Here is a 26,111-nt window from a genome sequence, read left to right on the forward strand (position 1 = left end):
GATTATGGTTCAACATACAAATGTGTGATCAGTAGTCAATCCCATTAGTGTACAAATCAAAGACAGAACTGTAATTCCCATGTTATTCCATAGAAAAGTTCTAAATGGTCTCTACCACAGTCATTATGTGATCAATGCTATATAGTTGTATGCATAAATGTAAGAATACTAAGTGGTTTTAACTACTTTAACCAATTAAAACACATACAAAAGTAATGTACTTGTTTGTAGAAGTGCACCAACAATCTGTTTTATAAGAAATTATGCAAATATATAACAGCTAAATTACTCCTTCAAAAATGTGTGCAAATTTGTAGTCCACTCAAGTCTTTCAGTTTCTTTGAAGACAAAACAAAGTAGGTTTCAGTAGGATATAGTGGCAAAAAAGTTATTTTCACAGCGCAGACCCTCCAACCACAGCAATGACCCTACTTATAAAGCAAGTGCTACAGAGGTGCATAAAAAAGACAGAACATTTCAGAGCTTTAATTTTCATTTCAAGCTCCACATTTGTGGTTTCTTTCTTCCCAATAACTTGAGGGACATTTGCATTTTTCAAGAAAAAAACAACAATGGCTTTTGACCACACAGTTCTCCACAGTTCACCTCATGGCCTACTCCTCAGTCATCCCGCCACTCATGGAGCCCTTGGTCTCAGGGTGTAGGGTTGATGAGGTGGGGTGTTGTGGTGTTAGACCCACAGTCGATGTATTCAAACGTGTCCAGGGAAAGCTGCTCAAAGTGGGCCAGGTAGTAAACAGTCATTGACATCCTGAGGGAGGAGGATGGTTACAGATTATACAATTTTTCATCTATTATTTATCAAATCTAATGATAATTTATGTAATTGTACCAGATTTAGGTCAGCCAGCTATCAACGTTTCCTAACCATAGCCATGAAATAAACTCTCCCTTGAGCCATCACTGTAAAAACTGGGCCAAGTTAACAAGCAATACAGCCCTTCCTCAGATTTTAACCACTGATAAGAAATAAATAGGTTAGTCTCTGACCCCATTGGTTTACTAGGTGGGTGAAGTTGTCGGTTTATCATCAAAACATTTAGTCATGAATTATGGTATTACATTTTTCCCACTGAACACAGATTCAACATGATTCTGGTTCATTATTGAATATATGCATTATAATCTAAATGGCTAATTTGGGGGGCGTTTTACCCATACTGACTGACTGGGCACATACTCACTGAAGATTGACAAATAACGTGTGGATCTTGATCGTAGATTTCTTGCAGTAATTGCTGGGAAAAATAAATAGGAGAAAATAATGAATACCTTCAGGATTTCAATATGAAAGATATTATTTCAAAAACAACCCACTGGGCACAAACTCGTTGAATTAGCGCCGTTTCAATGTAATTTGACAAAGTATTGTGACGTGGAATCTGTGGAAAATACATTCATTTGAAAAAAAGTCATCAACTGTTGTTTTGAGGGTGAAATTTCAACCACAGGATTATGTATGTTATCATGATAACCACATTTGAGACATTGTATAAAATGTTGAATTTGTACGTTTAAAACAACGTCAGAAGTCCAACTTTATATCCACTATCAGGAAAAAAAAACAAATAGGCTGGGCAGCACCTCCTACTGAAGAATTCATCCATCTACAGCTACCCTTGAGTCTCCCATCCAGGGTTTTAACCAAGCCCAGCCCAGCTTAGCTATGAGATTTGTCATTGACTATTACCAATGTGCTATCGTCACAATTATTATTTAAAGATCTCCACTTTAAAACAAAATAAATTCACTGTTGCTATCGAAGTCATTCCAAAAGGTAGGTTTAACAGAGTAAATTAAAATGTGATCATACTTAGTCTGGCTTTAATTCCAAATGTATAATTTGTGTTGGATTCACATCTCTATCTTAACCAAAAAGTTAAAGTTTGATTTGATTTAGTCCTATTCTTTATTTAAAGTGCATTTAAAGTTTAATTTAATCACATTCTTTAATTTAGATTTTTGGTTGAGATGGCTTCATGAATACAACATATAAAATTGTTAATTTGTAGACCAACTGGAATTAAAACCAGTCTTCAGTGGCAGTCAGTGGCACAGATGGAACTATCCAAGCAGAAGATTAAAATCGTCAAACATTTAAATTTGAAACCAACCGAACACAATTCAATATCACTTTTGAAATACAATAGCCTATTAACTTGTCGACGAGTTAACAAAATGCTAGGTTGGATGCTCTCTCCAACCTAACTAAAAATAGAAAAGTTAAAGTCTAGAGCACCACAGTTGAGGTGTCATAATACCTATGAATGGTGGGGGAAAAAAACAGGGAATTTTTAGAAACACTTAAAATAAGGTCTGTTTCTCATGTAGGCTTACCCTGGCGTGACATTTTGTAACCATGTAAATCTCTTGGACAAGGTGACTTTAATCAATATAGTCGCCTCTATTTACTCAGATTCGAAAACGCTAATTAGCATCAAAGTAGACATCATGCAAAACTACAAATCCCTGCAAGCTCCTGCGCGTCATCTCTAGCTGACACCTTTGCTAACAGGTAGTGTCAATTTAAAACTTGCACAAGAGGGTTAAAATAATTCAGGTTTCAAAATGTAGCCAATATATTAATTACTACATTTAGATAGTTAATCCAGAGATTCTTACCTTTGCCTCAATTTGGCAGTCTCATCCAGATCACCATGGCATTTGTAGTTCTGTATGATAGCCACATTAGCATTTCATTTTTTAGGGGTAAATACAGGCAAATATATTGATATGTCACCTAGTCCTAGAGACTACACGGTTATCAAAAAGATCAGGCCAGGGTAAGCCTATACGAAACACAGCCCTTATTTTAAATGTTTCTAAAATCTCCTATGGGAAAAATGAATGGTGGAAGACGATTGGAACCATTTCCTTGTGTAACTGCTAGGGTATTGGGACTCATACTGTGGTACTCTATTGGACTAAGCTCAGATGGAACTAGCCCAGCAGTAGATCCAGGTAACTGCCAAAATAATGGAAACACGTGCGTAAACGAGGGGTTAAAAGTGCTTGGCAGGCCACTATTTTGACTACCATGGCCATCTATGCCCAGTAGGATGACAAGTCCCCCATCCACAGGGCACGAGTGGTCACTGCATGGTTTGATGAGCATGAAAACGAGGTGAACCATATGCGATGGCCGTATCAGTAAGCAGATCTCAACCCAATTAAAACACTTATGGGAGATTCTGGAGCACACCCGAGACTGCGTTTTCCAACAACAACACACCAAATTATGGTGTCGCATTCGCATAGAGTTTCAGACACTTGTAGAATCTATGCCAAGGTGCATTGAAGCTGTTCTGGCCCATCACCCTATTAAGACACTTTAGGTTGGCGTTTCATTTATTTTGGCAGTTACCCATACCTCTCCTTTAAAATGTTGATATTTGGTTGCATTGTCAACCAAACAATTCAATATTACTTTTGTAATACAGTAAATTGCTTAAAGTTAAGGCTATCTTACAAGCGAATGTAACATTCAACTCTAAAATGAGTAACATATCCAAGGCCACATTGAGTATACAGTAACTATACATTTCTTATGTAACCATATATAAGTCTGCATGTTCAAAAAGCATGCATAGGTCCTCACAGGTCTGTGGAGATCACAATTTCTGTAATCTGTGCAGAATGTCAGTTACACCATATACCATAAAATATACCATATACTATATTTTAATGTAATCTCAACTGCAATCTAGGCCATTTGGTTCTGCTTTTAAAAGACGTGCAGTGAAAACAATCTGTTTTATAAATAAACTAAATATGACATTGCATTCCCATTTTAACTTTTAAAATGGTTGAAAGTACAGTGAGACATTTGGGGTGACAACGGCAACCAAAAAATCTGATTGTTTTTCCATTGGTTGTGCTTTAGGATGGTTGAAAGCATAGTGATAACACATTGGAAATTCATCTAACTTTTGGCTGTCTTTTTGAGTGGGTGAATATAGGTTGTAATCTCATTGATCAACATGTTAACCAAATTTTAACCAAGTATCCACATTGAAATGACATGGTGTGCCCAGTGGGAGTGCTTTTGACTTCTTTCAGTCCAGAGCCCTTTCATTTTGTGAATAGGAATTTCTAGTGACAATTAGCCTGCAACACATGGAGGAAATGGAGATGAATTCTGCATGCCAGTGCTCCCAGCTAAGCAGGTTATGCTAGTTTATGTATGCTTATGTACTTTTGTAAGACAAATACTTTATCTGCTCAAACATTTGACAGTCATGCCTCAGACTTTCTCTAAATACAAAACACATTTCCAGTTTTGCTTTGTCTTTATACATTATTCAAAACAACTAGCCAAGAAAATGGCAGAGAATAACTGTCCGTAGAGCACACAAAATAAATTATCACATTTACAGCGAATGAGTTACATTACTTTCACATGACAACATGCCACAATCAAAATAAGCTTAACTTTACAGCACAACTAAATTAAAAGGACTGCGTCACTATATTGTAAGTGTGTTACCATGGCACTTTGTATAACCAAACAGCCACAAAAGCAGCTTTATGTCTCACTACTGACTCGATGGAAGATTCAGCACCAGACAGAATTTAACCAAGATTATACTTGTACTTACTTCAGACCCTCCTCCACTAGCGTGACAGGAATCTCAAAGGCAAACTGTCAGGGGAAATAAGAGCGTTAGTGAGTAAAGTAACAATATTTAGAGGCTTACAGAAGCTAACATCTCTGCAGTATAGCAGTTGGTAATGAGGGGAGGTGCTCACCGTTTTGTCCGTGAGTGGTTTGACAGTGGTGACATTTTTCATATCAGCCTTGCCCACAACCTTTTTATCAAAAAGAGCCTGCACTGTCAAGTTATAGGCCTGAACTGTAAAAAAGTTGTCATTGGTAATATTCAGGATGTTCTGTGATGGGAGAGAGACAAGGCGATTATTACATTCATCTCCAAAAACACTCCAGTGATGCAGAGGAAGAGACAAGAGGCCAATACTTTTATGGCATAGCCCAGATAGAAACCGACTGTGTGGTATATGAATGAATAAGTCCAATGATGTCTCACCGTGATGTTCATTTGGACAGTGGTCGGGGTGAAGTAAACATAGACAGACTTGACAGCCACAGGTGAGAGGATGACACTGCGAGGAAACAAGAAGAAGAGGACCAGCGAGCTGACCAGCAGGCACAGCGTCACTGACACAGTGACATACAACTTCCTGTAGGGGGACATGAAATGTACAAGTTGAGTATTGATATAAGGCCCAGCGCAGTCAATATGTTTTTTTCCTGTGTTTAATATCACATTGTACAACAGCTGATGAAATTAACACTGTAAAAGTGTGCTTTTTTTCGCTGGTTGAAAACGCAATCTACACAGGATCTTCTAATCAGCATGTTTGCATGGGCGGGAGTTTTAGATTTCCATGGTGACATCACCATGCGGTTAGTAGACCAATAACAAAAAGCTCCAAACCTCTGCAAATAACAGCTAGTTTTCCTCTCCAGTCATGCTGCATTCAACTGCTAGTCGGAATTAGAAAACTCTGAAATGTAGAACTTGCTAACAGGTTGTTATACACGTGCTGCGTTCAAGGAATCAGCAAGTCGGGAGTTCCGACTAGCATGTGAACGTGGCATACGACCACATTGCTAGAGAAAGTTAGCTAAAAAGCTTATTAATGGAAATCTATTACAGTAAGTTAATTCATTGTTACCCAGAAATTATTTTGGAAAAAATGGCTACATTGCATTGGCCATTTTAACATACCTCATTAACATACCACAAGCATTTTCATGCAGTATACACAAAAACACCTAGATACAGATGCCCACTCACGGAACGCAATAATACTTTCCACACACACTGAACATCTCGACACACCATAGACTTAAAAGACCTTCTAAATGATGCATGTGGGAAATAAAACAATTGTTGCTATAAATCTCAACATGGTCTTACGTGTGTCGTGGTTTCAGCCTCTGATCGGAGCAGGGGATCACTGCCACCAATTTGCTCTCCTGACCTCGTGGGATGCGGCCCGTGCCCTGGCAGGTTGGGCAGGCCAGTGTTTCCTCAGAGTGTCTCCTGTTAGAGGTCTTCCTCCTGTCCTGCTGGGGTACGATGGCCTGCTCATCATTCTCACTGGGTTGACTGGAACCAGCTCCCATGCCTGCTAAAGAGACAGTCATATATACAGGTAACTGCCAAAATAATGGAAATGACAATATCAGGTGTCTTAATAGGGCGTTGGGCCACTACCAATCACCAGAACAGCTTAAAGGGACCTTGGCATAGATTCTACAAGTGTCTGGAACTCTACTGGAGGGATGTGACACCATTCTTCCACGAGAAATTTCATAATTTGGTGTTCTGTTGATGGTGGTGGAAAACGCTGTATCAGGCGCTGTTCCAGAATCTCCCATAAGTGTTCAATTGTGTTGAGATTTGGTTACTGACACACACACACCTGTGGTGACACATTTGACTCCCCTTCAAAATCCTATTTTCCCTAACCTTAACCCCAAACCTAACCTCAACCCCCCCCCTAGAAATACGCTTTTTATTTGTGGTGACCTGCAAATAGTCCACAGTTGGTCGAATTTTTGTTTGTTTACAATTCTTGTGGGGACTTCTGGTCCCAACAAGTATAGTTAAGCATGCATTCCTTTGAGACCCCTCTTTCAAAGTCACTGAGCTCTCTTCTTCTAGCCAAAATAATAGGCAACTGGGGATTGTTTATATGACCCTAAGCATGATGGGATGTTAATTGCTCAATTAACTCAGGAACCATACCTGTGTGGAAGCATCTGCTTTCAATATACTTTGTATCCCTCTTTTACGCAAGTGTTTCCTTTATTTTGGAAGTTACCTGTAATGTTAGTTGCTTCACATCAATATAATGATACTTTACTATTTGATATTTGTGACGACAACGGATTATATTCTGTGTATGTATGTGCTTTGCTGTCTTGGTGGATTTCACAATGGAGATGATCTTAAATGCATACAATTATACAATGTTTCATTATCTTCGCAGACACCGAACCAATTAGATCGAAGTCGGCTTTGTCCATACATCAGACAACATCTTATGTGAATTAATTCTACAATTTAGCAAATAACCGATGGCGAACGTTAGTTTTAATCTAAACAGAAATTTGACTACGCATTTACAACACACCGCATACAAGTCTTGTGATGAGTTTCGTTTCTCTGCCACCCCTGAAGAAAACAACTTGTTGCACTGTGTTTACTTGCCTTGTTTATGGGGTGTTACGATTTATAAAGACGGTGCCGTCATCAAGATTATCTGTAATCTAACTCCACAGCATATGCCTCACAGCAGTCGTGAAAATTGTCTAATATTCTTCTTATGTTGGTCACATACTCACTGAGCAGTGGCGCAATTTCCTATCCAGATGAGGATGACGCAGCGTAATTTTGCCGCCACCCACAGGAAAGAATTAAAGCGGCTATATGTAGCTTTTTGGGGAACCCGACCAAATTCACATAGAAAGGTGAGTTCTAGATCTGTAATTTTCATTGAAAGAAATCTAAGAAGCTGTATTTGTGTTCTATTTTTATGCTTCCCGTGATTGTTTTATTTTTGAGTGTTTTACTTTGTTTTGTACACCAGCTTCAAACAGCTGAAAATACAATATTTTTGGTTATGGAAAATATTTAAGTGGTTTAGATGGTACAATTATTGTTTTGCACTGCACTTGCTCGTTTAGTCACAAACTGAAATTAGGCAAATGTTAGCAACCAGAAAATGGCGAAACAATTTCTGCATAGTGCATCTTTAATAGGTTGCCTACTCAATGTTTTTTTAAACAAAGTCAAATAAATACATTGCTTCCTGGTTATGTTTTTGTGTATGTGATCATTTCAAATATTTTTTATTTAGCCTTATTCAAAAAAGAAGTGACATCTAAGTGTAGTGACTTTTATTAGACAGATATTTGTACATCACAGGTAGCCTATGTCTTTTAATGGCCTGGAAACCCAACATTGAATTGCATTGAATTCTAGGTAGGCAGAAATGAGCGTTTGAATCTCTACAAGCCAGAATGTTGAATAAAATTGTTTTTACGTACTTTAACCGGTTGTCTGTGTGGTTGGTCCTTTTGGTGGAAGGAATGTGAGACAATATCCACAGAAAAGTAGAATTACATTAAGATTTCTATCACCTGAAGCGTGCGCAAAACCATGTAAACACGTGCACGAGCTCGGCAAGTAATGCATGTATTTTTATCATGTGTGCATGCCGGTAAAGTACATTAAAATATCATTTTATTCAACATTCTGGCTTGTAGAGGTCGTGAGTATAAACTTTTCCTGATTCAAATGCTAAATTCTGCCCGACCTAGAATTCAATGCAATTCAACGTCAGGGTTCCAGGCAAGTCTTTTAAGTGCAACACAGAAAGAGTTCAGACAAACTGCACATTATCCCTCCCCAAAAACTTTTTGGAGTTCTCATTCTTCACCCTCTATGAAAATATCCTGCCCATATATGGAAGGTATGAATGTTTCAAGTACATGTATGGAGAAATCTATGAATCGCACTGTTTCTGACCTCCATTAACCTGCCATAATTTATGACATATAGTTTTCCACTATGGGCAAAGCTTACTTTTACATTTTAATTCAAAAGACCACAATCCTTATTGTCCTTGAATTCCATTTCTCCTTGACACCCTAAAAGTTGACTCATAAGTGGCAATAAATCAGATACCATCACCTGGTAGGACTGTACATTTTAGTCATTTAGCAGACACATCCTTTGGTAAGACAAACCCTAAGAACCATTAAGACTATACTATACCAAAATAGTACTAATGATTTTTACCAATATCCATTTGCTACATTATGACTGGCCACTAAGTGTTAATTCTTTTTCACAATGCTCACAACCCTGTCAAGTTCCCCTTAGTGTACAAGACTTAAGCAAACCTTTCCAGTATCTTTTCTTCAAATATAAACATATTAGAACAGTGGAAATTCAAGCACAATGACGTGAGAAAGCTTCAACCAGAAGAACACAGGCAAATCTTCCTTTACATTTCCAAAACAGCCCTCAAGCAATCAACTCTAAAACAAAAACTCTTTTAACAACAAAGATGACCTCCTAGGATTACCTGAAACACGTTAGCATTTCCATATTGGAAAATAATAAAAGCATTTCAAACTTGTTACATAAAACTTGAAAACTGAAATCAAGCAGTGAAAGAACTTGACGTATATTTTTTTTAAAGAATGATACCAAGTGTAAAAAATTATACCAAGTTTAAAGAATGATACCAAGTGTAAAAAATTATACCAAGTTTAAAGAATGATACCAAGTGGAATGAGTCAATGCTTTTGATATATCATGATCACCAGGCCCCCTGTATGGTTCTGAAAAGAACCCCCCTCCCTCAGGACAATATAGAGCAGATTGAAGACATTTTGTAAAGGAGGTTCATTCATTTCTTGATAAATAAAATCCCTTCAACAGGATCTTAAAAATGATTACGTCCTTCACTTCTTGAGCAGCTAGTCTTTTGGGTTTGCATCAATATTTATGTCTTCCATGTGCAACAAAAAAACATTTGTATATTATATTTACATGATTATTTTTAAACCCAAATATACTCCTAGTTAAGAATGGTGATTAAATAACCCTCTCAAAATGGAATTAAATGGACTGCATCAATGTAATGGTCCTCATTTCAAAAATACTTAATGTGTACACCATTACGCACAAATATCCATAGCATGTTGTCAGCCATGGCACGACATCACAGAAAGTAGGGGAATGATTATCTTGAATCAATAAGACACATCATATGTCTACAGTACGCTGATACTTTGAACAGTTAAGCTGAGAAAGGTTTAAGCATGTGGGTGTGTGTGTGTTTAATTGCTGTGATCTGAAAGAAGCATAGCATTCTCCAACACTGACAGTCATTCACGCTTAGAACGAGGACCTGACGTGTCCACTATTCAAACACTCTATGAAGGTGATTAACGTCATACAATGTTGACTATTGCCACAGCTTATCATATCGTAAGACCTATATGGTTCTGGCTCTGTGATAAATATTACACCCAACACCCCTTCAGCTAAACTTACACATAATGTAACTCTTGTTGAATATACCTGGTCTATGGCTGCATATTCAGCCTGTATTCCAATCTATGACTTCAAGGGTGAGTATACTGTTTAACAGGAATGGCTCGGCGATAGCAACTTGTGATATGTTTGCCATTTGTTACCACAGCAATGAAGGTGTTCTCCTGGAAAGAGTAGCCCACCTCATCCACCCCCCTTCAGTCTCCCCCTTTCCTATGCAAAAGCTAACAGCCAGAAACGGCCATGTTAAATGGATCTACATACATACTGTAGCTATTTGATAGTCTAAATATCCCAAAGTCCATGGGAATGTCTCTTTAGGTCATAATCAGGATACCTCCTGTCATACTTGGGCCAAATCTAAAAGAGAGGAAGAAGAGACAAAAGAGGTCAAGGCGGCAGAGGTTACACCCATGACGCCACCCCAGCTCCTCCTCCTCCCTCTCTCCTCAGTAGCGGGTGGAGTACCAGTCATTGTCGGTCATCTGGACCAGTTCATTGACCACGTCCAGCAGGTTGTAGTTGTGTTTCTTCAGCAGCCGCTGGTTGAGAGGCCGGTCACCAAAGCCCATCTCCACCAGCACCCCCATCATGGTGTCCTGTGTGGCTCCATCCACTGGGGGCTGCAGGAAGGACAGCATACTGTTTAAAATACACCTCCTAGATACTAACTTGACTCTGATAGTCAGTAATGACATGCTAAAGTAGCCTTACAATGGTGGCATTCCAGTTCGATGTCTCAACCACCATGTTAATATGATAGAGCAATCTTCTGAGATTGCAAAAAGGATGACCTTGAATGCCATCATTAACAGCACTGTAGGAAGTGAATGGAGGACTGACCTGCACTGGGCCAGGCTGCCCAGTGAACAGAGCCTTGTAGGCGGATGCTGCGACAGACAGGGCTCCCTTTACCAGGCCTCCAGTGATGCCTGGGTGCCTAGAAGGAACAAGACCGACAGAGAGAGCCAGGGAGTGAGTCTTACTGACACCATTTTGTTTCTGGTCAGCCAACACTAATATCATTAAATTGACGTTCCACTTTAACAATCTCTTTAACAAGACATCTCAGAAAATATTAGCATCTGAACTGACTGAGTTGCACATCAGGGTCCCACCTAGGGTCTTCGGAGTTGTCTTCTGAGTCACCAGAAGCAGATGGGCTGTCTGGTTGGCTGTCTGGCTGCTTGGAACCTTTCAGACACAACCACAGAGATGACTGGTTGGTTATGTTCTGGGATAAGGATATGCCGGTATGCTCATATGGATAAGTTGTAGAGCTCAAGAGGGGAGTGTATAGAAGGTGCTCTTTGACAAGAATGACTCCAAGCAGACCTCTACTCCATAGCCATTGATCTAGTGCTTAGTACTTGTGTTTGTTAGAACCAAGCAGACATTGTACTTTGGATATTACCGCTGAATGATAAGACAGCAAAAAGGCACTGCAGCAAGCAGAAAACATTATTCCAGTTAGGGCATTGTCGTCAGTTAGGCCCAACTGCCTTCATGAGACGAGCAAAAACACTGTTTCCTTTAGTTGCTAGAACTACTGTTCAGTATGTGACCGTGTGTGTTCCTTACCATCCTCTGACTCTCCCTGCTGGTAGACCTCAGTCCTGTCCAGGGACTCTGCTGCTGCCTCGGTCTGATCATTGCTGTCTAGGCTGAAGACAACACCAACAATATATGTCTACATTTTGGAACATCTCAGCAATTTAGCACTGTCAAAATGTGTAATAGCACTGGAAACCTATTTCCAAGCACTGCTGGCCCATGGTTTCTCACCTGAGTGTAAGAGCTGAGTTGAGCCGAGGGGGTGCCACCACCACAGGGGTTAGGGGCACGGCGTCCAACGTCTGGGAGGTGCACAGCATATCGTTGGCGCTGCTGGAGCCTGAAACTGTCTCTTCTGCTTCATCTTGCTCCCCCTCGGGAGTGGTACGGCCCTGGCGGTCGGGGTCTGTGGGTGTGTCGGGGGCGTCGCCAGGCTGGGAGAGGGCGGAGCTGTACATGGACTCTCCCAGGGGGCGGCTGGTGTCGAAGCAGTCAGGGAGGATGATGATGTAATCCTCGGATGAGGCCGAGGAGGAACGGCTGCGGGCGCCCCTGTTCCCCTCTGTCAACTCTCCTTTATCTTCGCCCTTGTCTTTGTCCCCTCTGGCGTCCATGCAGATGCTCTCGATGTCTGACTCCAGTCCCTCATCTGCAAACGGTCAAACTATTTAATTGTTGTTTTTTACCTGACAACAGGGCCCAGATTTGAGCTCAAGTGGTATTTATCAACCAATCAACTCATTGAAAACAGGTGGATAAGTTGGGCCAATCACCTGGCATCATCAGCTCTGGTATAGCCAGCTGGGGTGGTGCTAGGGCTGGGGCCACGGGGGATATGTCCCGGGTTTTCTCGGACCTCACCTCCAAACGCTTCTCAACACCTTTCCCTTTAAGAGAAGAGGAGGCGGAGCCACCTTGGGCTGCTGGGCGGACCACTGTGAAGATCAGGGAAAGGAATTTTGGTTACACAATGTTATGGTCCTGGTATTAACATAGGCTTCATATGGAACTAATTAATAAAAACTCACCTTTGACGGGGCAGTTCCCATGCAGGGGTGTATGGTCTGGGGCCTCCTCCAGTGTGAGCGAGCGCATCACCGTCTCACACACAAACTGAGTCCCGCTCATATCCTCCTCTCCCTCCTCCTGGGCTGGAACCCGGCCCCCCTCCGCCCCTGGCCCCAGGCCCTGAGACGGCTGGATGCTTGTGACTCCCTGGGCCTGATGGGCCTCTGCTTCCTCCTGGATCAACCGCAGGGTGGGCTTCTCCTGCAGGGGACCGTCATGGGGCAATGGGGATATGCACGGGGTCATATCTGTGTGGAAGAGACAGAGAGAATGAGAGAGAAATTCAGAAAAGGAGACGGAGAGACCCTAAGTGCAGTCAACTGATTAGGAACACCCTGCAGATTTAGCATGTGAATAGCAATGGAAGGCTTACCTGCTGGGGTGTTGTTGGGCACGCTCTCTAGTTCCTGAACAATGTTGATGTCCAGCAGCTCAAAGGAGAGTAAGTCCTGGGCTGTGAGCAAGTCCACAGAGGGAATGTAGTATTCTCGTTCGTCTTGGTCCACTGACATGAGTGCTTGATCCCTAGAGGCTACAGCACAAGACTTCCCACCCTTATCTGTGGAGAGGGGGTTCTTCCCCTGTAGAGCACCAGCAGAAAATATATGTTACCCAGACAGAATACATACTTAAATGAGATTACTACCATCTTTTCCAGAGAACTACAGCATTGTATAGCAGTTTGGGATTGGCCACTGAGAACCAAAGTCAAGCGGGTGGGTGGACTTGCCTGTGGGGTGACGCAGGGCGACACCAGCACGCCATCTGCCATCACGGCTGCAGGCGCCAGGGGGTCCACCACAATGCTGCACCAGACGCGAGGGCCAAACTGCTCCCCACCGTGTGCCAGACGCCAATGGGAGGTGTATGAGCCTTCCAGGGCCGGGGCACATAGTGCCACACTTACCACGCCCACCTGACCTGGCTGCAGGAAAGGCACAGCCACCTCACGCCAGCGCTCGCCCGACGCCACCGCCAGATTCCCCCACATGAACTTCAGCTAAGAAGGAGATGGGGGTAGAGAGAGCGAGGGGTGGGGGAGAAAGGTATAACATTGACAGTCTAGCTCTCATCGTCGTGTCCTTTCTTTCTGCTAAGATTACTGTGGCTGTCAATGGTAACCTCAGATAATGTGCATATCCCAGGTGCATCCTCATCCCATAATAGTACCTTGGTTTCAGTGCTCCAGCTCACGCTGCCAGTGTTTCTCATCTTCCAGTACTTGATGAACTTGGTGCCCGGGCGAAGACGAGTCCCATCAGGCAGGTTCTCGTCCAGGAACAGGGCCGTCATGGCTGGCACCACCAGAGGGCAGGGCCGCTTGGGACGCCTGGGGGACAAAGCGCCAAAATACACTATTAAACCACAGAACATCTCTCTCCAAAGCACAACTCTCTTTGTCCTTTCCCTCCTTTTGACAGCAGTCTAACTAGAGACAAGACCTGTGCCTCTCACTGATTTGAGCTCAAGATACACTGAATACCAAGCCGTATCTACTTTCATCTAATTTTTGTGAACTGTCCCTTTAAGACGTACTCCGGGCTGTTGGCCTGGGTGGCCCTGGGTTGGAGCAGGACGGGGGAGGAGCTCCCGTCTCCGGCGGCACTCCACTGCAGGCCCCTCCTTTCCATCTTCAGCTGCTTCCTGATCTCCTTTACCTCCGCCTTCAGCTGACGCTTCTCAGCCTTCAGACGCTGCTTCTCCGCCTTACGGAAGCTCCGGTCCCCTCGCCGGTAGAACCTGGGGACGAGGTAGGGAAGGGGAGAATGCAAGGGTTTCTGATTGGCCATCATAGGACAGATACAGTTCTGACAACTTTCTGATGACAATGATCATTGTAGAATTGAAAATTACAAATACAAAACAACCCCCAAAATGGAGAGTAATTTCTCATATCAAACCATAGCAGCCCCAAAAACAAGAATTAATTAACATTGGCACCCCATAAGCATTAAATGAGGTTCCAAAAACAGAATATATGTAACTGTTACAATATGTAATATTTTCCAACCCTGGTCTTACCTGCTGTGGTCTGGGGCTGGTGAGCCGTGCTCAGGGATGGAGAGGGGTGTTCTGGCTCTCACCAGGTTGTGGCTGGGGTCATGGGAGAAGCTGCAGGGCTCACACAGTGTGCAGGACGTACACACACTGGGAAAAAGAAACCAGACATTCAGGGAGCAGCACACCAAACAAAGGGCCTTCTGATTATTTTAAACTGATCTTCTTAGGTTTCGCATACTGAAGAAATGGAAACGACAACTGATCGAAGGAATTTGTTTGTTTTGGAGCAACACAATGTATGTTGGAGGCACTAAATGAAAAGTAACTGGGAGTAGGCTATTTACAAAAACATGTAAGAAATATCTGATTACATTGGTGTTTATTTACCTTTACTCACATTTGAACTAATTCACATTTGTCAATGTCCTCCCTAGTCTCTCTCTTCTCCTCCTCCCCTTCTCACCTGCACTGGTATCCTCCCCCAGCGGTCTGGCCCCGGCAGCTGCTGCAGGCAGGGGTGGAACTAGGACCCCCAGGCAGGGTGGAGGAGGTCACCTCAGGGATCTGGGCCTCAGCTCCAATGGGCTTGTGGATGCAGCACTGGCCCGAGAACTCCCTACAGATCTTCTCCACTGCCTCCCTCACTACTTGGTCTTTGAACTGGATGACAAGAGTTTGGGTTACTGGTTAGCTTAATTTCATCTATAAAATATACACATACAACCATATAAATGTCAAGGTTAAGTGGTATGATTCTAAATAGTACATTCATTGAAGATAAAACCACAGTAATTTCCAAGTAATCTCCTCACCTTCTCCATGTAAGATGTAAACCATGCTGGAGGTGTCTTATCTTCCTCTTTGGTCCCCTTTAGTTCTTTCATGATCACCTTGGAAACCAAAGTAGAAACACATCGGTGAGAAATCAGACAATTAAGCCATATTTATTTTAGGACATGCAATGACTTAGTTTGGTCTTTACTTGTATTAAATGAATACCTAATGACACAAAAGCTCATTCAATTTGAAAGAATTAGCTATATAAAGTAATAGTGCTGAGCAATTAGTACTTCGAGGTCGATTCGATTATAAAAACAACATTAAATACACTATGCATTATGTGGGTTGAATGCTGTAACACAGACTAAAGCAATTAATAAAAATCCCATGAAGGTAATGACTGCCCATTAATGCTTATCAACCATCATTTATTCACCGAACTTTAATAAAATATTTCAGTTGTTGTGTATATTACATTTGTTTTATTTGATTACTTTATTATTTAATTTCAAGTCATCTCTATAGAGCTGCTGCCTATGCAGTCTGACAAAATCTAAAAATGTAGTTCTTGAAAGTAAATAAGGCATACTTTTATGACTGCTAAATAGCAACTACCACTCACTTAGATCGTGTATTTTCTGGTAGAGGTACCTCACAAAGCAACAGTTGTTCTCTATATCACCTCACGCAATGGATTATGGTCATTGTAGTTAATTACCACATTGTATGCGCTAAACTATGTAGAATATGGGCCATTCGGAATCTTCAACTCCCTTCTACAGCACACAGTTCAGGCTGGATCTAATTTATCACTAGAGAAACTGTGAGATGTGCGCATTGAGCGAAATGGAAGTGCACAAACGAATGAAATGGAATTCAAATAAATAAAACCTTTTTTTTGTACCTTTATTTAACTAGGCAAGTCAGTTAAGAACAAATTCTTATATTACAATGACGGCCTACCCCGGCCAAACACGGACGACACTGGGCCAATTGTGCGCCGCCCTATGGGACTCACGATCACGGCCAGTTGTGATACAGCCCGGGATCGAACCTGGGTCTGTAGTGATGCCTCTAACACTGCGAGGCTGTGCCTTGGACCGCTGCACCACTCGGTCCCTATAATTTAACCAACATCGGTCAATTAGTTGTTTAAAAACCGAAACATAACCAAAATGTTGGTTAATCGCTCAGCACTATTAAGTAGGAAGTATACAGTAGTGTGCATATCTATAGCTCTGTCCTTACCATGCCCTGTTCGGGGACAGCAGCCTGGACCTTCCGGCTCACCACTTGAGCCAGGGTTGGACAGTGCTGTGGGGGACGGAACCCTCTCTTGGGCTCCCCTCCACTGGCCTTGGCCGGCACGCGCGTGGGCTGACCCCTGGTCTCATACACATTCATGTGCAGCCGGTTCCCTTGCCTGGATGCACTCTGATGAAATCAACAGAGAGGAATGATGGTTAATGTATTGCTTTGTTACTTGAAGGCGTATTTTGGATCCTGCTTCAGGTAACAGTTCCACTTCACTTGAACCTTTTGTCATCATAAGGCCTAAGCAGGGACAGGAGTCAGATTTTAAGTTACCACCTACCTTTAATGCCTCCTCATACTCCACTAGAAGAGGAAACATATAATTATTGGACATGTTACATTGAACAACTAATTAATATTATATTTGGTACAAAACACAACACAATATTATGTTTGGTGCTTTACTACTCACTTTGGCTGTTTATGGATACCTGAAACACAAAACGGAAATGTATTGCAACAACATTGTAATAGCATTATATTACCATTCCCAACAAATTAACATTGCCGTAACTCTTTGCTCTCACTCACCTCCTCATTCTCCTCATCAAAATAAGTAACTTGTAGATTACACAGGCCAAAGGACCTTTTCACCTGTAGACAAAAGACACAATCTATAAACTAACCAGTGTATTACATGATTTAGCAAGCTGTTTCTCAGACAAAGGACAAGCGCCTCCAAATGACATAAAAAAGTGATCATTTCAAGGAGAGCCAAAAATCAATCATGTTATCACGGCTATATTTATGCTATGCCGTAGTATCCCATATTTGCTAATTGAATGAACAATCAGGGCTATGATGTAGCATATGATGCCTGAAAGGAAAATAGACTGGTCTCCTTGAAGGCAATGCCATGGCAACATGGAGACACAATGGCAATTTCAATGAGGATGAACTCCGTGACTGGTGACTGGACAGCGGGGTGACAATGGAGTCTGAGCTTGCTGCTGCCAGGAGAGTCAGAGGAAAACAGTCTCATAAGCTCACCTTATAGGAAAAACAACAACTGGCATCCACCATTCACCTTGCACTCACATTAAGATTTCCCATTTTACTGTGGGAAGAGAGAGAATTCAGCCCATTGCAAGATATTTTATTGGCTTGCTTTGAAAAGTGACACATCTTGGCATAAGGGGACGTTATCAGATGAGGTGGCTTGGCTCAAATGTTTATTTTGACATCATATGGCAGGGCTGTCAAACCCTGGAGTGAGAGGCGGAAGCCTCAAGTATCATAAGCCAGACTCGCCTTCGAATCAATACCCCCCACATACTGACGTCAAATAGAGTACAGTACTAACATGAACCAAGCTATCATAGGCAAGAAATATGTTCTGTTATTGTATTCATGAAAAGGAAATGAGAACCACAGAGAACTAGCAACATTAACTGTAGCATGCAGTGTAGCCCTCCATCTCAATAGCCTGACTGTTGTCAATAAAGTGTCACTGGGGTAAATATGAATTAATCCCAAAATGATGCAACTGAATAATAGATGATAATGGGGCATTTCATTTAAAAAAAAATTAACCTTTATTTAACTAGGCAAATCAGTTAAGAACAAATTATTATTTACAATGATGGCCTAACAAAAGGCCTCCTGCGGGGATGGGGCTGGGATACTTTAATTGTTTTATTTTAAAATATAGGACAAAACACACATCAAGACAAGACAACACAACACTACATAAAGAGAGACCTAAGACAACAACATAGCATGGCAGCAACACATGACAACATAGCATGGTAGCAATACAACATGACAACATGGTAGCAGCACAAAACAGGGTACAAACATTATTGGGCACAGACAATAGCACAAAGGGCAATAAGGTAGAGACAACAATACATCACGCAAAGCAGCCACAAACGTCAGTAAGATTGTCCATGTTTAGATAGGTTCTGCTTGTAGTCTATTTTGACAGCCACGGCTTCAAGCGCTCATATCAAGAATGTCACTGGTCTTCCTTACTGTTGTTACCATTGACATGTCACATGTCATATGGAACGAACTGCAACAACAACAAAAAATTCACTAAAGCTGGAGACTCTTACCTCCCTCACTAGCTTTAAGCACCAGCTGTCAGAGCAGCTCACAGATCACTGCACCTGTACATACCTCATCTGTAAATAGCCCATCCAATCAACCTCATCCCCATACTGTATTTATTTACTTGCACATTCATCTTCTGCACATTCTACCATTCCAGTGTTAAATTGCTATATTGTAATTACTTCGCCACCATGGCCTATTTATTGCCTTACCTCTCTTATCCTACCTCATTTGCACATACTGTATATCGCTTTTTCTACTGTATTATTGATTGCATGTTTGTTTATTCCATGTGTAACTCTGTGTTGTTGTATGTGTCGAACTGCTTTGCTTTATCTTGGCCAGGTCGCAGTTGCAAATGAGAACTTGTTCTCAACTGGCCTACCTGGTTAAATAAAGGTGAAATAAAAATGTATACTCATCTACGTGGATGCCCTCTGCAGGGCAGGCAACAAATTAATGTCTAATGTATCTTCAGCTAAATGTAGGCCTATTGTAATATATACACTTTTATAAATAGCAGCGCCTCTTATTTTAGCATTGCTCGATATTATGTTGTTGCGACTGGGATGTTGTTGTAGTACTGACATTCTGTTCGTTTAGATCGCTAGCTGCTGTAACTACTAGCTAACATTAGGCCCTAATTGTTCAATACTGGATTGTCATAGCTAGAACAATGTTCTCAACTACAGGGTATCAATCATTTATACAAGGTATACAACATTTAGCAAATAAGCGGCCGGCGATCGATGGTTGATAGCTTTAGTTTCAGTAACAGCCTACCGTAAAGGTATGCCAAGATGAATGCTGCTATGAAAACACCAGCGTCGTTATCCTTGCTTACCATGGCCTCCATTGACTCCCAACTCTTCGTCTCCGAACCTGACAGGAGAAAATTCTTCGCATTCCCCCTGAAATTCACCTTCAAATTGATGTAGAAGTCCATTGCTCCTTGTTTCTATGAATTAAAACATATCAAGGAAAACCAAAATTAATCACTATTGCCGAGATAAATACAGATAGTCTGCCTTTATGGTATGTGACTTATCCGGATGAGGCGTCTTTTCTGTTTACATCATCAGCTATGTAAACACACCCATATGATCACGTGACAGAAACGCATATTTTTATCAATGCTGCGCAAAAATAAACACGGACACACCGTTAATGTAACACACGGACGTAACTTTTTTTTATCAATATATAATCTTGTATTTTAAAATAATCCACGAGAAAAATAGCTAGTGATACTTTTTTTTGGTCCACGTGGTTGTTTTACGAGTCGCATCTTTACTACGTCATAACTTGATTTCGAAGCAGTGTGCGGCAAAAGCAACAACGAGCCACTTAAAACCGTTTTTTTTGTTTATATCAGTTAATTTGATTTATTTCAAATTATGTCTTCAAAAGGCATTAAGGTAGACAATGACCTCAAAACAAAGGTAATGTTTTCACAATTACTTTGACGCAGAAGTTGAATAATTGAGAATGCTTGCCAGGCCTAGCTAGGGAGCTTAGCTACATTTTGCTCATTGCTTATAGTAGCTAGCTACGTTATTAGCACAACATCATCTTAGAATGTTCTATTAGAAAATCTGAGCTCAGTCAAGTGGTGTATGTTTATCTATCCTGTTGAGACTGGACAGTACCGATTTGTTTGTTTGTCTACAGTATCCCGCATCACACATTTATGCACGAGGGCTGTCTTTTTCTGCAGAAACAGCAACATTAGCTAGTACGTTAGTAACTAAATATTTCCCACTTCATCTGCTGTAACACTACCAGTTCTTGGGGAGAGCGATAACATTAGCATATGTACAAATTTAACTAGTTAGGTCGCCTGCTAGCTACAGATAAAGACACGACGGGAAAAAAAGTATTGTGGTAAGGACAGCTGCTTCCATCAAATGACACGTGGTGTGATTGTACTGTCATTCAACATGGTTTTTCTTTCACATGTCATAAGATGTGTTCGAAAAGGGTTATTATTATTATTATTTTCTCATAGGTTGACGCCTTCAGAGAGCGGATCACGGGTGAGGTGAGTATCAACATTATGTCAACATGTTCTTATTTTAGACTTTTGATGGTCCTAGTCTTCTATTTCACAAATTTAACCAACAACCACAAATAACTGTTTGGAGGCATCATGTATATACTGATGCTGGTAGACACGTGATCATTGATTTAAAAAATAACTTTGTTCTTTACTAGGCTGAAAACCTGGTCGCAGACTTTTTCCCCAAAAAGTTGCTGGAACTTGACAGCTTTCTGAAGGTAATTCATATTCTAATAACAGAGATTCTATTGTTGTACTTTTCATTGTCAAAATAGAATCTAGGTTAATGCAGAGCACTCTGTCGTGATACGTTGCCCTTGTTGTCCTGGCACCACCCTTGTTGTCCTGGCAGTGTGGTGCCACGGCAACAACCTCTCCCTCATCAGCAAGGCAAAGGAGCTGATCATGGACTACATGAAAGGAGGGCCGAGGCTGTAGTGGAGCGGGTTGAGAGCCTGAAGTTCCTGTGCCCATATCACTAATTAACATGGTCCACACTAGAGCTGGAACGATAAACCGAAAATTATCAACACCAATCACAAGAATTTTGTTGATATCAATCATTACGATAAGTAGCCTATACTAGAGAAATTTGAAGTTAAATACATTTGCTAATATGGGTGATTGTTAATGGGACAGTTGATGACTACAACCATCAAACCAGTAGTAGATAATAAAAAATAAACTGTACTGCATATTGTTATAACTTATCGTTATTGCATCAATTCAGGCAATTTATTGTGCCATGGATTTTTGTCCATATCACCCAGCTCTACTCCACACACACCAACACATTCGTGAGGAAGGCATGACAACGCCTCTTCCCCATTTAGGAGGCTGAAAATATTTGGCATGGACCCTCGGATACTCAAAGTTCTACAGCTGCACTATTGAGAGCATCTTGGCTGGCTGCCTCACTGCTTGGTATGGCAACGGCTTGGCATCCGACCGCAAGCACTGGGTCGTACGCACTACCTTTCAGGGCCTCGATACCAGGCGGTGTCAGAGGAAGGCCCTAAAAACTGTCAAGTACTCCAGCCACCCAAGTCAGACTGTTCTCTCAGCTACCGCACGGCAAGCGGTACTGATGCACCAAGTCTGGAACCAACAGGACCCTGAACAGATTCTACCACCAAGCCATAAGATTGTTAAATAGTTAACCAAATAGCTACCTGGACTATATGCATTGAACCTTTTGCACTCTCTTTTATTATTATCTATCTGGTTGCCTAGTCACTTTACCCCTACGTATATGTACATATCTACCTCAATTACCTCGTACCACTGCACATCGAGTCAGTATAGCCAAGTTATTGTTACTCATTGTGTAATTATTCCATGTGGTATTATTTTTCAATTTCTCTCTGCATTTTTGGGAAGGGTCCATAAGCATTTCACTGTTAGTCTACACCTGTCGTTTACAAAGCATGTGACAAATACACTTTGATTTGATTTCTTCATCCTTTCCAGGAGCCCATTTTGAATGTCGCAGACCTGAAAGAGATCCACTCAGAGATAAACGTCAAAGTACCCGACCCAATCATTCTAAACAATAGCCATGATGGAGTAGATGTGGTAAGTTCATGGATTCTCATTTGCATCAAATCAGTATCATGAAAGTGTATACATTCAATACCAAACATGATTTTGTCAATTACATGTTTAATTTTTTTATTTAACTAGGCAAGTCAGTTAAATATGATTTTTTTTCTTACAACGGCGGCCTAGTGGGTTAACTGCCTTGTTCAGGGGCAGAATGACAGATTTTTACCTTGTCAGCTCAGGGATTCATTCTAGCAACCTTTCGGTTACTGGCCCAATGCTCTAACCACTAGGCTACCTGCCGCCCCCATTGTTACAGGTAACACACCTGATTTAGCTAATCAGATCTTGATTTGAAGACTATAAAAAGTAGAATCAGGTGTGTTACTGCTTGGCTGGAACAAAGACCTGCAACCACAGTTGGCTAGCATTTGTTTATATTGGCGCTGCCTAACAACTTCATTAGTCTGATCACAAGGGTATGTTCCACATCTGAAAAGAGACTACCCTGAACAAAGTGGAGGATAGCCAACACCAGTAGTCTCTCACTCACTTTAACATAACACTGTGAAGGAATGTTAATGAGACATAAACAGAATGGCTCATTGACTCTCAGCAGGTCACTGTGCTCAAAGCACTTGTCCATTACTGTTCGAGGTAGAAAAATGTGGAACCCCTTTGATCAAGGGAGACCTGTAACAGAAGTAATGCCTATGTTAACCCGAGGTTAATGTTTATAGCAAAATTCCAGAAAACGGAAAATTGAAGATGGACTAGATGATGATAACTGTCAAGGTAAACCCGACTGCCTGTTGTCATGCCATTTAATAATAATAATAATAATTCTGATGGCATTGTTGTACTGTAAAATACGCTTGTTGATATCTCTTAATGTCTGTCAATGCCGACTTATGCCAGAACCATTCATCCTCAATACATTTCTTGATAGAAGAGAATAGTAGACTGCACTTGACTGATTTGCAGTATTCTATATTAGCTAGAAGCTGCTTGGATGTTTGACCTCTCAATCCCACCTCTCTAGATGGCCCCAAGGTGTTTGCCATGCCAGGGGGGATGATAAAAAGCAACGGCCAGCTGGTTGACCTGATCGAAAGAGTCAAGCCAGAAATAAGAACCCTCATAGAGAAATGCAACACAGTATGTACCCACAAACACAGCCATTTTTCTTTGAGGGATTTATTTGATTGCTTTTTGAGGGCTCTCCCACTCTGAATTGCTTAGTGGAGATCTACTGTTAAGAAATGACTGTCTCATCTGTATGTCTCCTCACTCTCAGGTCAAAATGTGGGTCCAGCTCTTAATCCCCAGAATAGAGGATGGTAACAACTTTGGTGTATCCATCCAGGTATTATACTTTCCCATCAATATGAGTGCAGAGACATGCACATTCACATGTCTAGCTTCTGGTCTACTTTTCCAAACATGAACAAATCTCCAACACTAGGGGGCAGTACTTGCGCTCTTTTGCCTTTCTGTCAGATGATGCTGACCTTGTTTCTGTTTACAGGAGGAAACTGTTGCTGAGCTCAGGACTGTGGAAGGAGAGGCAGCCTCTTACCTGGACCAAATTTCCAGGTATGCCACAGTATACACTACCTTGTGTGTTTTTATTTACTTCACAAAAATCCCTTATGAATCTAAAGCGGTTCCTTGGACTGTCTCAAACATTTGTTTTCAACAGGTATTACATCACCAGAGCGAAGCTAGTCTCAAAAATTACAAAGTACCCTCATGTGGTAAGTGTTAACTGCACACTGTTTACATCCACATCCAATCTGCTGCCCTGAGTCCTCTCGTTGTTGACCATCTGTCTGTCTGCAGGAGGACTACCAGCGCACGGTGACTGAAATAGACGAGAAGGAATACATCAGCCTCAAGATCATTGTGTCAGAGCTGAGGAATCAATATGTGAGCAATACATGCACACAGTTCTGGCTCTGTTCAACCAAGTTGTATCAACGTTATGTTGTTAGCCTGTCGCAGATATTTGTTTACCGTAATAACCAAACCCCATCCGCTTGCAGGTGACATTACATGACATGATCCTGAAAAATATAGAGAAGATCAAGAGGCCACGAAGCAGCAACAATGAAGCCCTCTACTGAACACTCCACTTCCCCGTATCCTCTTCTCACCAACTCCTAGTAACAGCCACATTGGCAGCATTTAAATAGGCAGCACAATTCTGATATTTTTCCCCGCTAATTGGTCTTTTGACCAATCAGATAAGCTCTGAAAATATCTGATGTGATTAGTCAAAAGACCAATTAATTAGTGGAAAAAGGCTCCAAACTGGGTTGCCTGTGTGAATGCAGCCATTGACTGTAACAGGGGCTTTGTTCTGGACTATTATCATCAATTCCCTCAAGGTGGACTTTGAAATTACCTCCTTAGACATGTTCTGAAACATCCATGTTTCCAGGGCTTGTGAAAAGGTTGTACCTTGATTATGGATTTTTCTCCATGTCGACCAATCAAGCAGGCTTGAACTGAACTCAAACATGGCCGGCCTCCACAAGGTTGGTAGGTCAGATGAAACTTTCTGTGTGCTTGTAGTGTGTATGTCTTGCCTGGAAACCGTCATGGGAGTTTCACAGGTATACTTTGTCTGTTTTATCTTTAGTTTTGTTTTTAAGGAATTATTTTTAGGATTCTGAAGTGCTTGCTGGTAACTATAATTAGCTGTATGTTGAGATTGTCTAGGTGAGTGTGTGGGAATGCTCAATCTGCATTTTAGACATAGTGTAGCTTGCAGTCCTGTCAGTTATTTTTATTTATTTTTTTACTTAAGGGACTACTCACAAGTACATTGTGAAGGACTATGGTCTGTTTCCAGCACAATATGTAATGTCCATCCACTCTGATATTGGAGTTTCAATTGTGTTGAAAGCCAGATCTAATGTTCTCATATCCAGATGCTACGTGATGAGAGAAATGTCTTTACTGTTTCTCTCCCTTAATTGTAATTTTGTTTTAAGAATAAATATTTTTACGTAATACAAATTCTTGAGAATGACATGGTTTCTCACCTATTGTATATGCTGCAACTGTTGGTGTGTCTCAGCTTGTGTAGTTGAATTCAAGCCTTGCTGTGAAAATTATTAACCTCAGGATGAGGGGGGCAAAATACTTCATAATAGCTAGGTTTCTATCTAATTTGTAACAGATATTCATACAAATGATCAAATCTGCATTTAAAAAAAAAAAGCATTTCCCCACCAGAGGTGTTAACATCAGACACTTTTTTTTGTGGATAAAAGGCTGTGTGATGAAGTTTCATGTACTGAATAAAGGTCAGTGTTTCCATGGCATTTTCCACTCTACCGATAGTTTTGTCACGCAGTGTTGCGATAAATGTCAAATTTGCCCAATCTGGTTCGCATGGTCTCTAGACAAGTTTGCTGATAGTGTACACTGGATAGGTTAGGTTATATGATAAGAACAAGATAATTTGTTAATTGGCAACTAAGCACCGATCATGTCACTAGCATACAAATGAAGAGCCTCAATTTTATTGGAAAGGAGCATCAAGTTCATCACTGTGCACTTTCAGCACCCTGTAGTGTAGACAACTGCATGCTTTACCAAGTTGCAGT

General features: G+C 41.3%; 3 protein-coding genes across 9 annotated transcripts; 1 reads left to right on the forward strand and 2 right to left on the reverse strand.

Moving 5' to 3' along the window:
• Positions 1–216: 216 nt before the first annotated feature.
• Positions 217–7,541, reverse strand: LOC139577224 (transmembrane protein 106B-like). 5 transcript variants are annotated; one of them, XM_071404212.1, is made up of 7 exons: positions 7,397–7,541; positions 5,964–6,174; positions 5,067–5,220; positions 4,771–4,911; positions 4,620–4,663; positions 1,206–1,259; positions 217–772 (listed from the first exon to the last, which is right to left on the reverse strand). In XM_071404212.1, exons 2-7 carry the CDS (start codon positions 6,170–6,172, stop codon positions 655–657), a joined length of 720 nt encoding a protein of 239 aa, XP_071260313.1. In that variant the 5' UTR covers positions 6,173–6,174; positions 7,397–7,541; the 3' UTR covers positions 217–654. The 5 variants fall into 5 exon arrangements, with proteins under 5 accessions (XP_071260313.1, XP_071260304.1, XP_071260288.1 ...); XM_071404203.1 differs by having other exon boundaries at positions 5,964–6,177; positions 7,397–7,459; XM_071404187.1 differs by having other exon boundaries at positions 7,263–7,454.
• Positions 7,542–7,936: 395 nt separating this feature from the next.
• On the reverse strand, positions 7,937–19,976 carry LOC139577208 (next to BRCA1 gene 1 protein-like). Of its 3 annotated transcripts, XM_071404156.1 has the most exons (20): positions 19,738–19,954; positions 17,829–17,895; positions 17,370–17,432; positions 17,251–17,269; positions 17,119–17,141; positions 16,773–16,958; positions 15,557–15,634; positions 15,208–15,404; positions 14,766–14,891; positions 14,280–14,483; positions 13,914–14,073; positions 13,474–13,743; positions 13,117–13,324; positions 12,704–12,991; positions 12,449–12,610; positions 11,907–12,324; positions 11,703–11,785; positions 11,240–11,315; positions 10,965–11,061; positions 7,937–10,744 (listed from the first exon to the last, which is right to left on the reverse strand). In XM_071404156.1, the coding sequence occupies exons 2-20, from the start codon at positions 17,859–17,861 to the stop codon at positions 10,571–10,573; spliced, it is 2,865 nt and encodes a 954-aa protein (XP_071260257.1). In that variant the 5' UTR covers positions 17,862–17,895; positions 19,738–19,954; the 3' UTR covers positions 7,937–10,570. The 3 variants fall into 3 exon arrangements, 2 of the variants coding, with proteins under 2 accessions (XP_071260257.1, XP_071260247.1); XM_071404146.1 differs by lacking the exon at positions 17,829–17,895 and having other exon boundaries at positions 19,738–19,976; XR_011675235.1 differs by lacking the exon at positions 17,829–17,895 and having other exon boundaries at positions 10,610–10,744; positions 11,217–11,315; positions 19,738–19,976.
• Positions 19,977–20,052: 76 nt separating this feature from the next.
• Positions 20,053–25,826, forward strand: LOC139577216 (proteasome activator complex subunit 3-like). Its single transcript, XM_071404174.1, has 11 exons — positions 20,053–20,335; positions 20,902–20,934; positions 21,108–21,170; positions 22,423–22,527; positions 23,235–23,289; positions 23,537–23,652; positions 23,792–23,860; positions 24,023–24,090; positions 24,197–24,251; positions 24,337–24,423; positions 24,540–25,826. Exons 1-11 carry the CDS (start codon positions 20,291–20,293, stop codon positions 24,618–24,620), a joined length of 777 nt encoding a protein of 258 aa, XP_071260275.1. The 5' UTR covers positions 20,053–20,290; the 3' UTR covers positions 24,621–25,826.
• Positions 25,827–26,111: the final 285 nt, after the last annotated feature.

This window comes from Salvelinus alpinus, chromosome 1, assembly GCF_045679555.1.
Source record: "Salvelinus alpinus chromosome 1, SLU_Salpinus.1, whole genome shotgun sequence".
In the NCBI taxonomy this organism is placed as follows: Eukaryota; Metazoa; Chordata; class Actinopteri; order Salmoniformes; family Salmonidae; genus Salvelinus; species Salvelinus alpinus.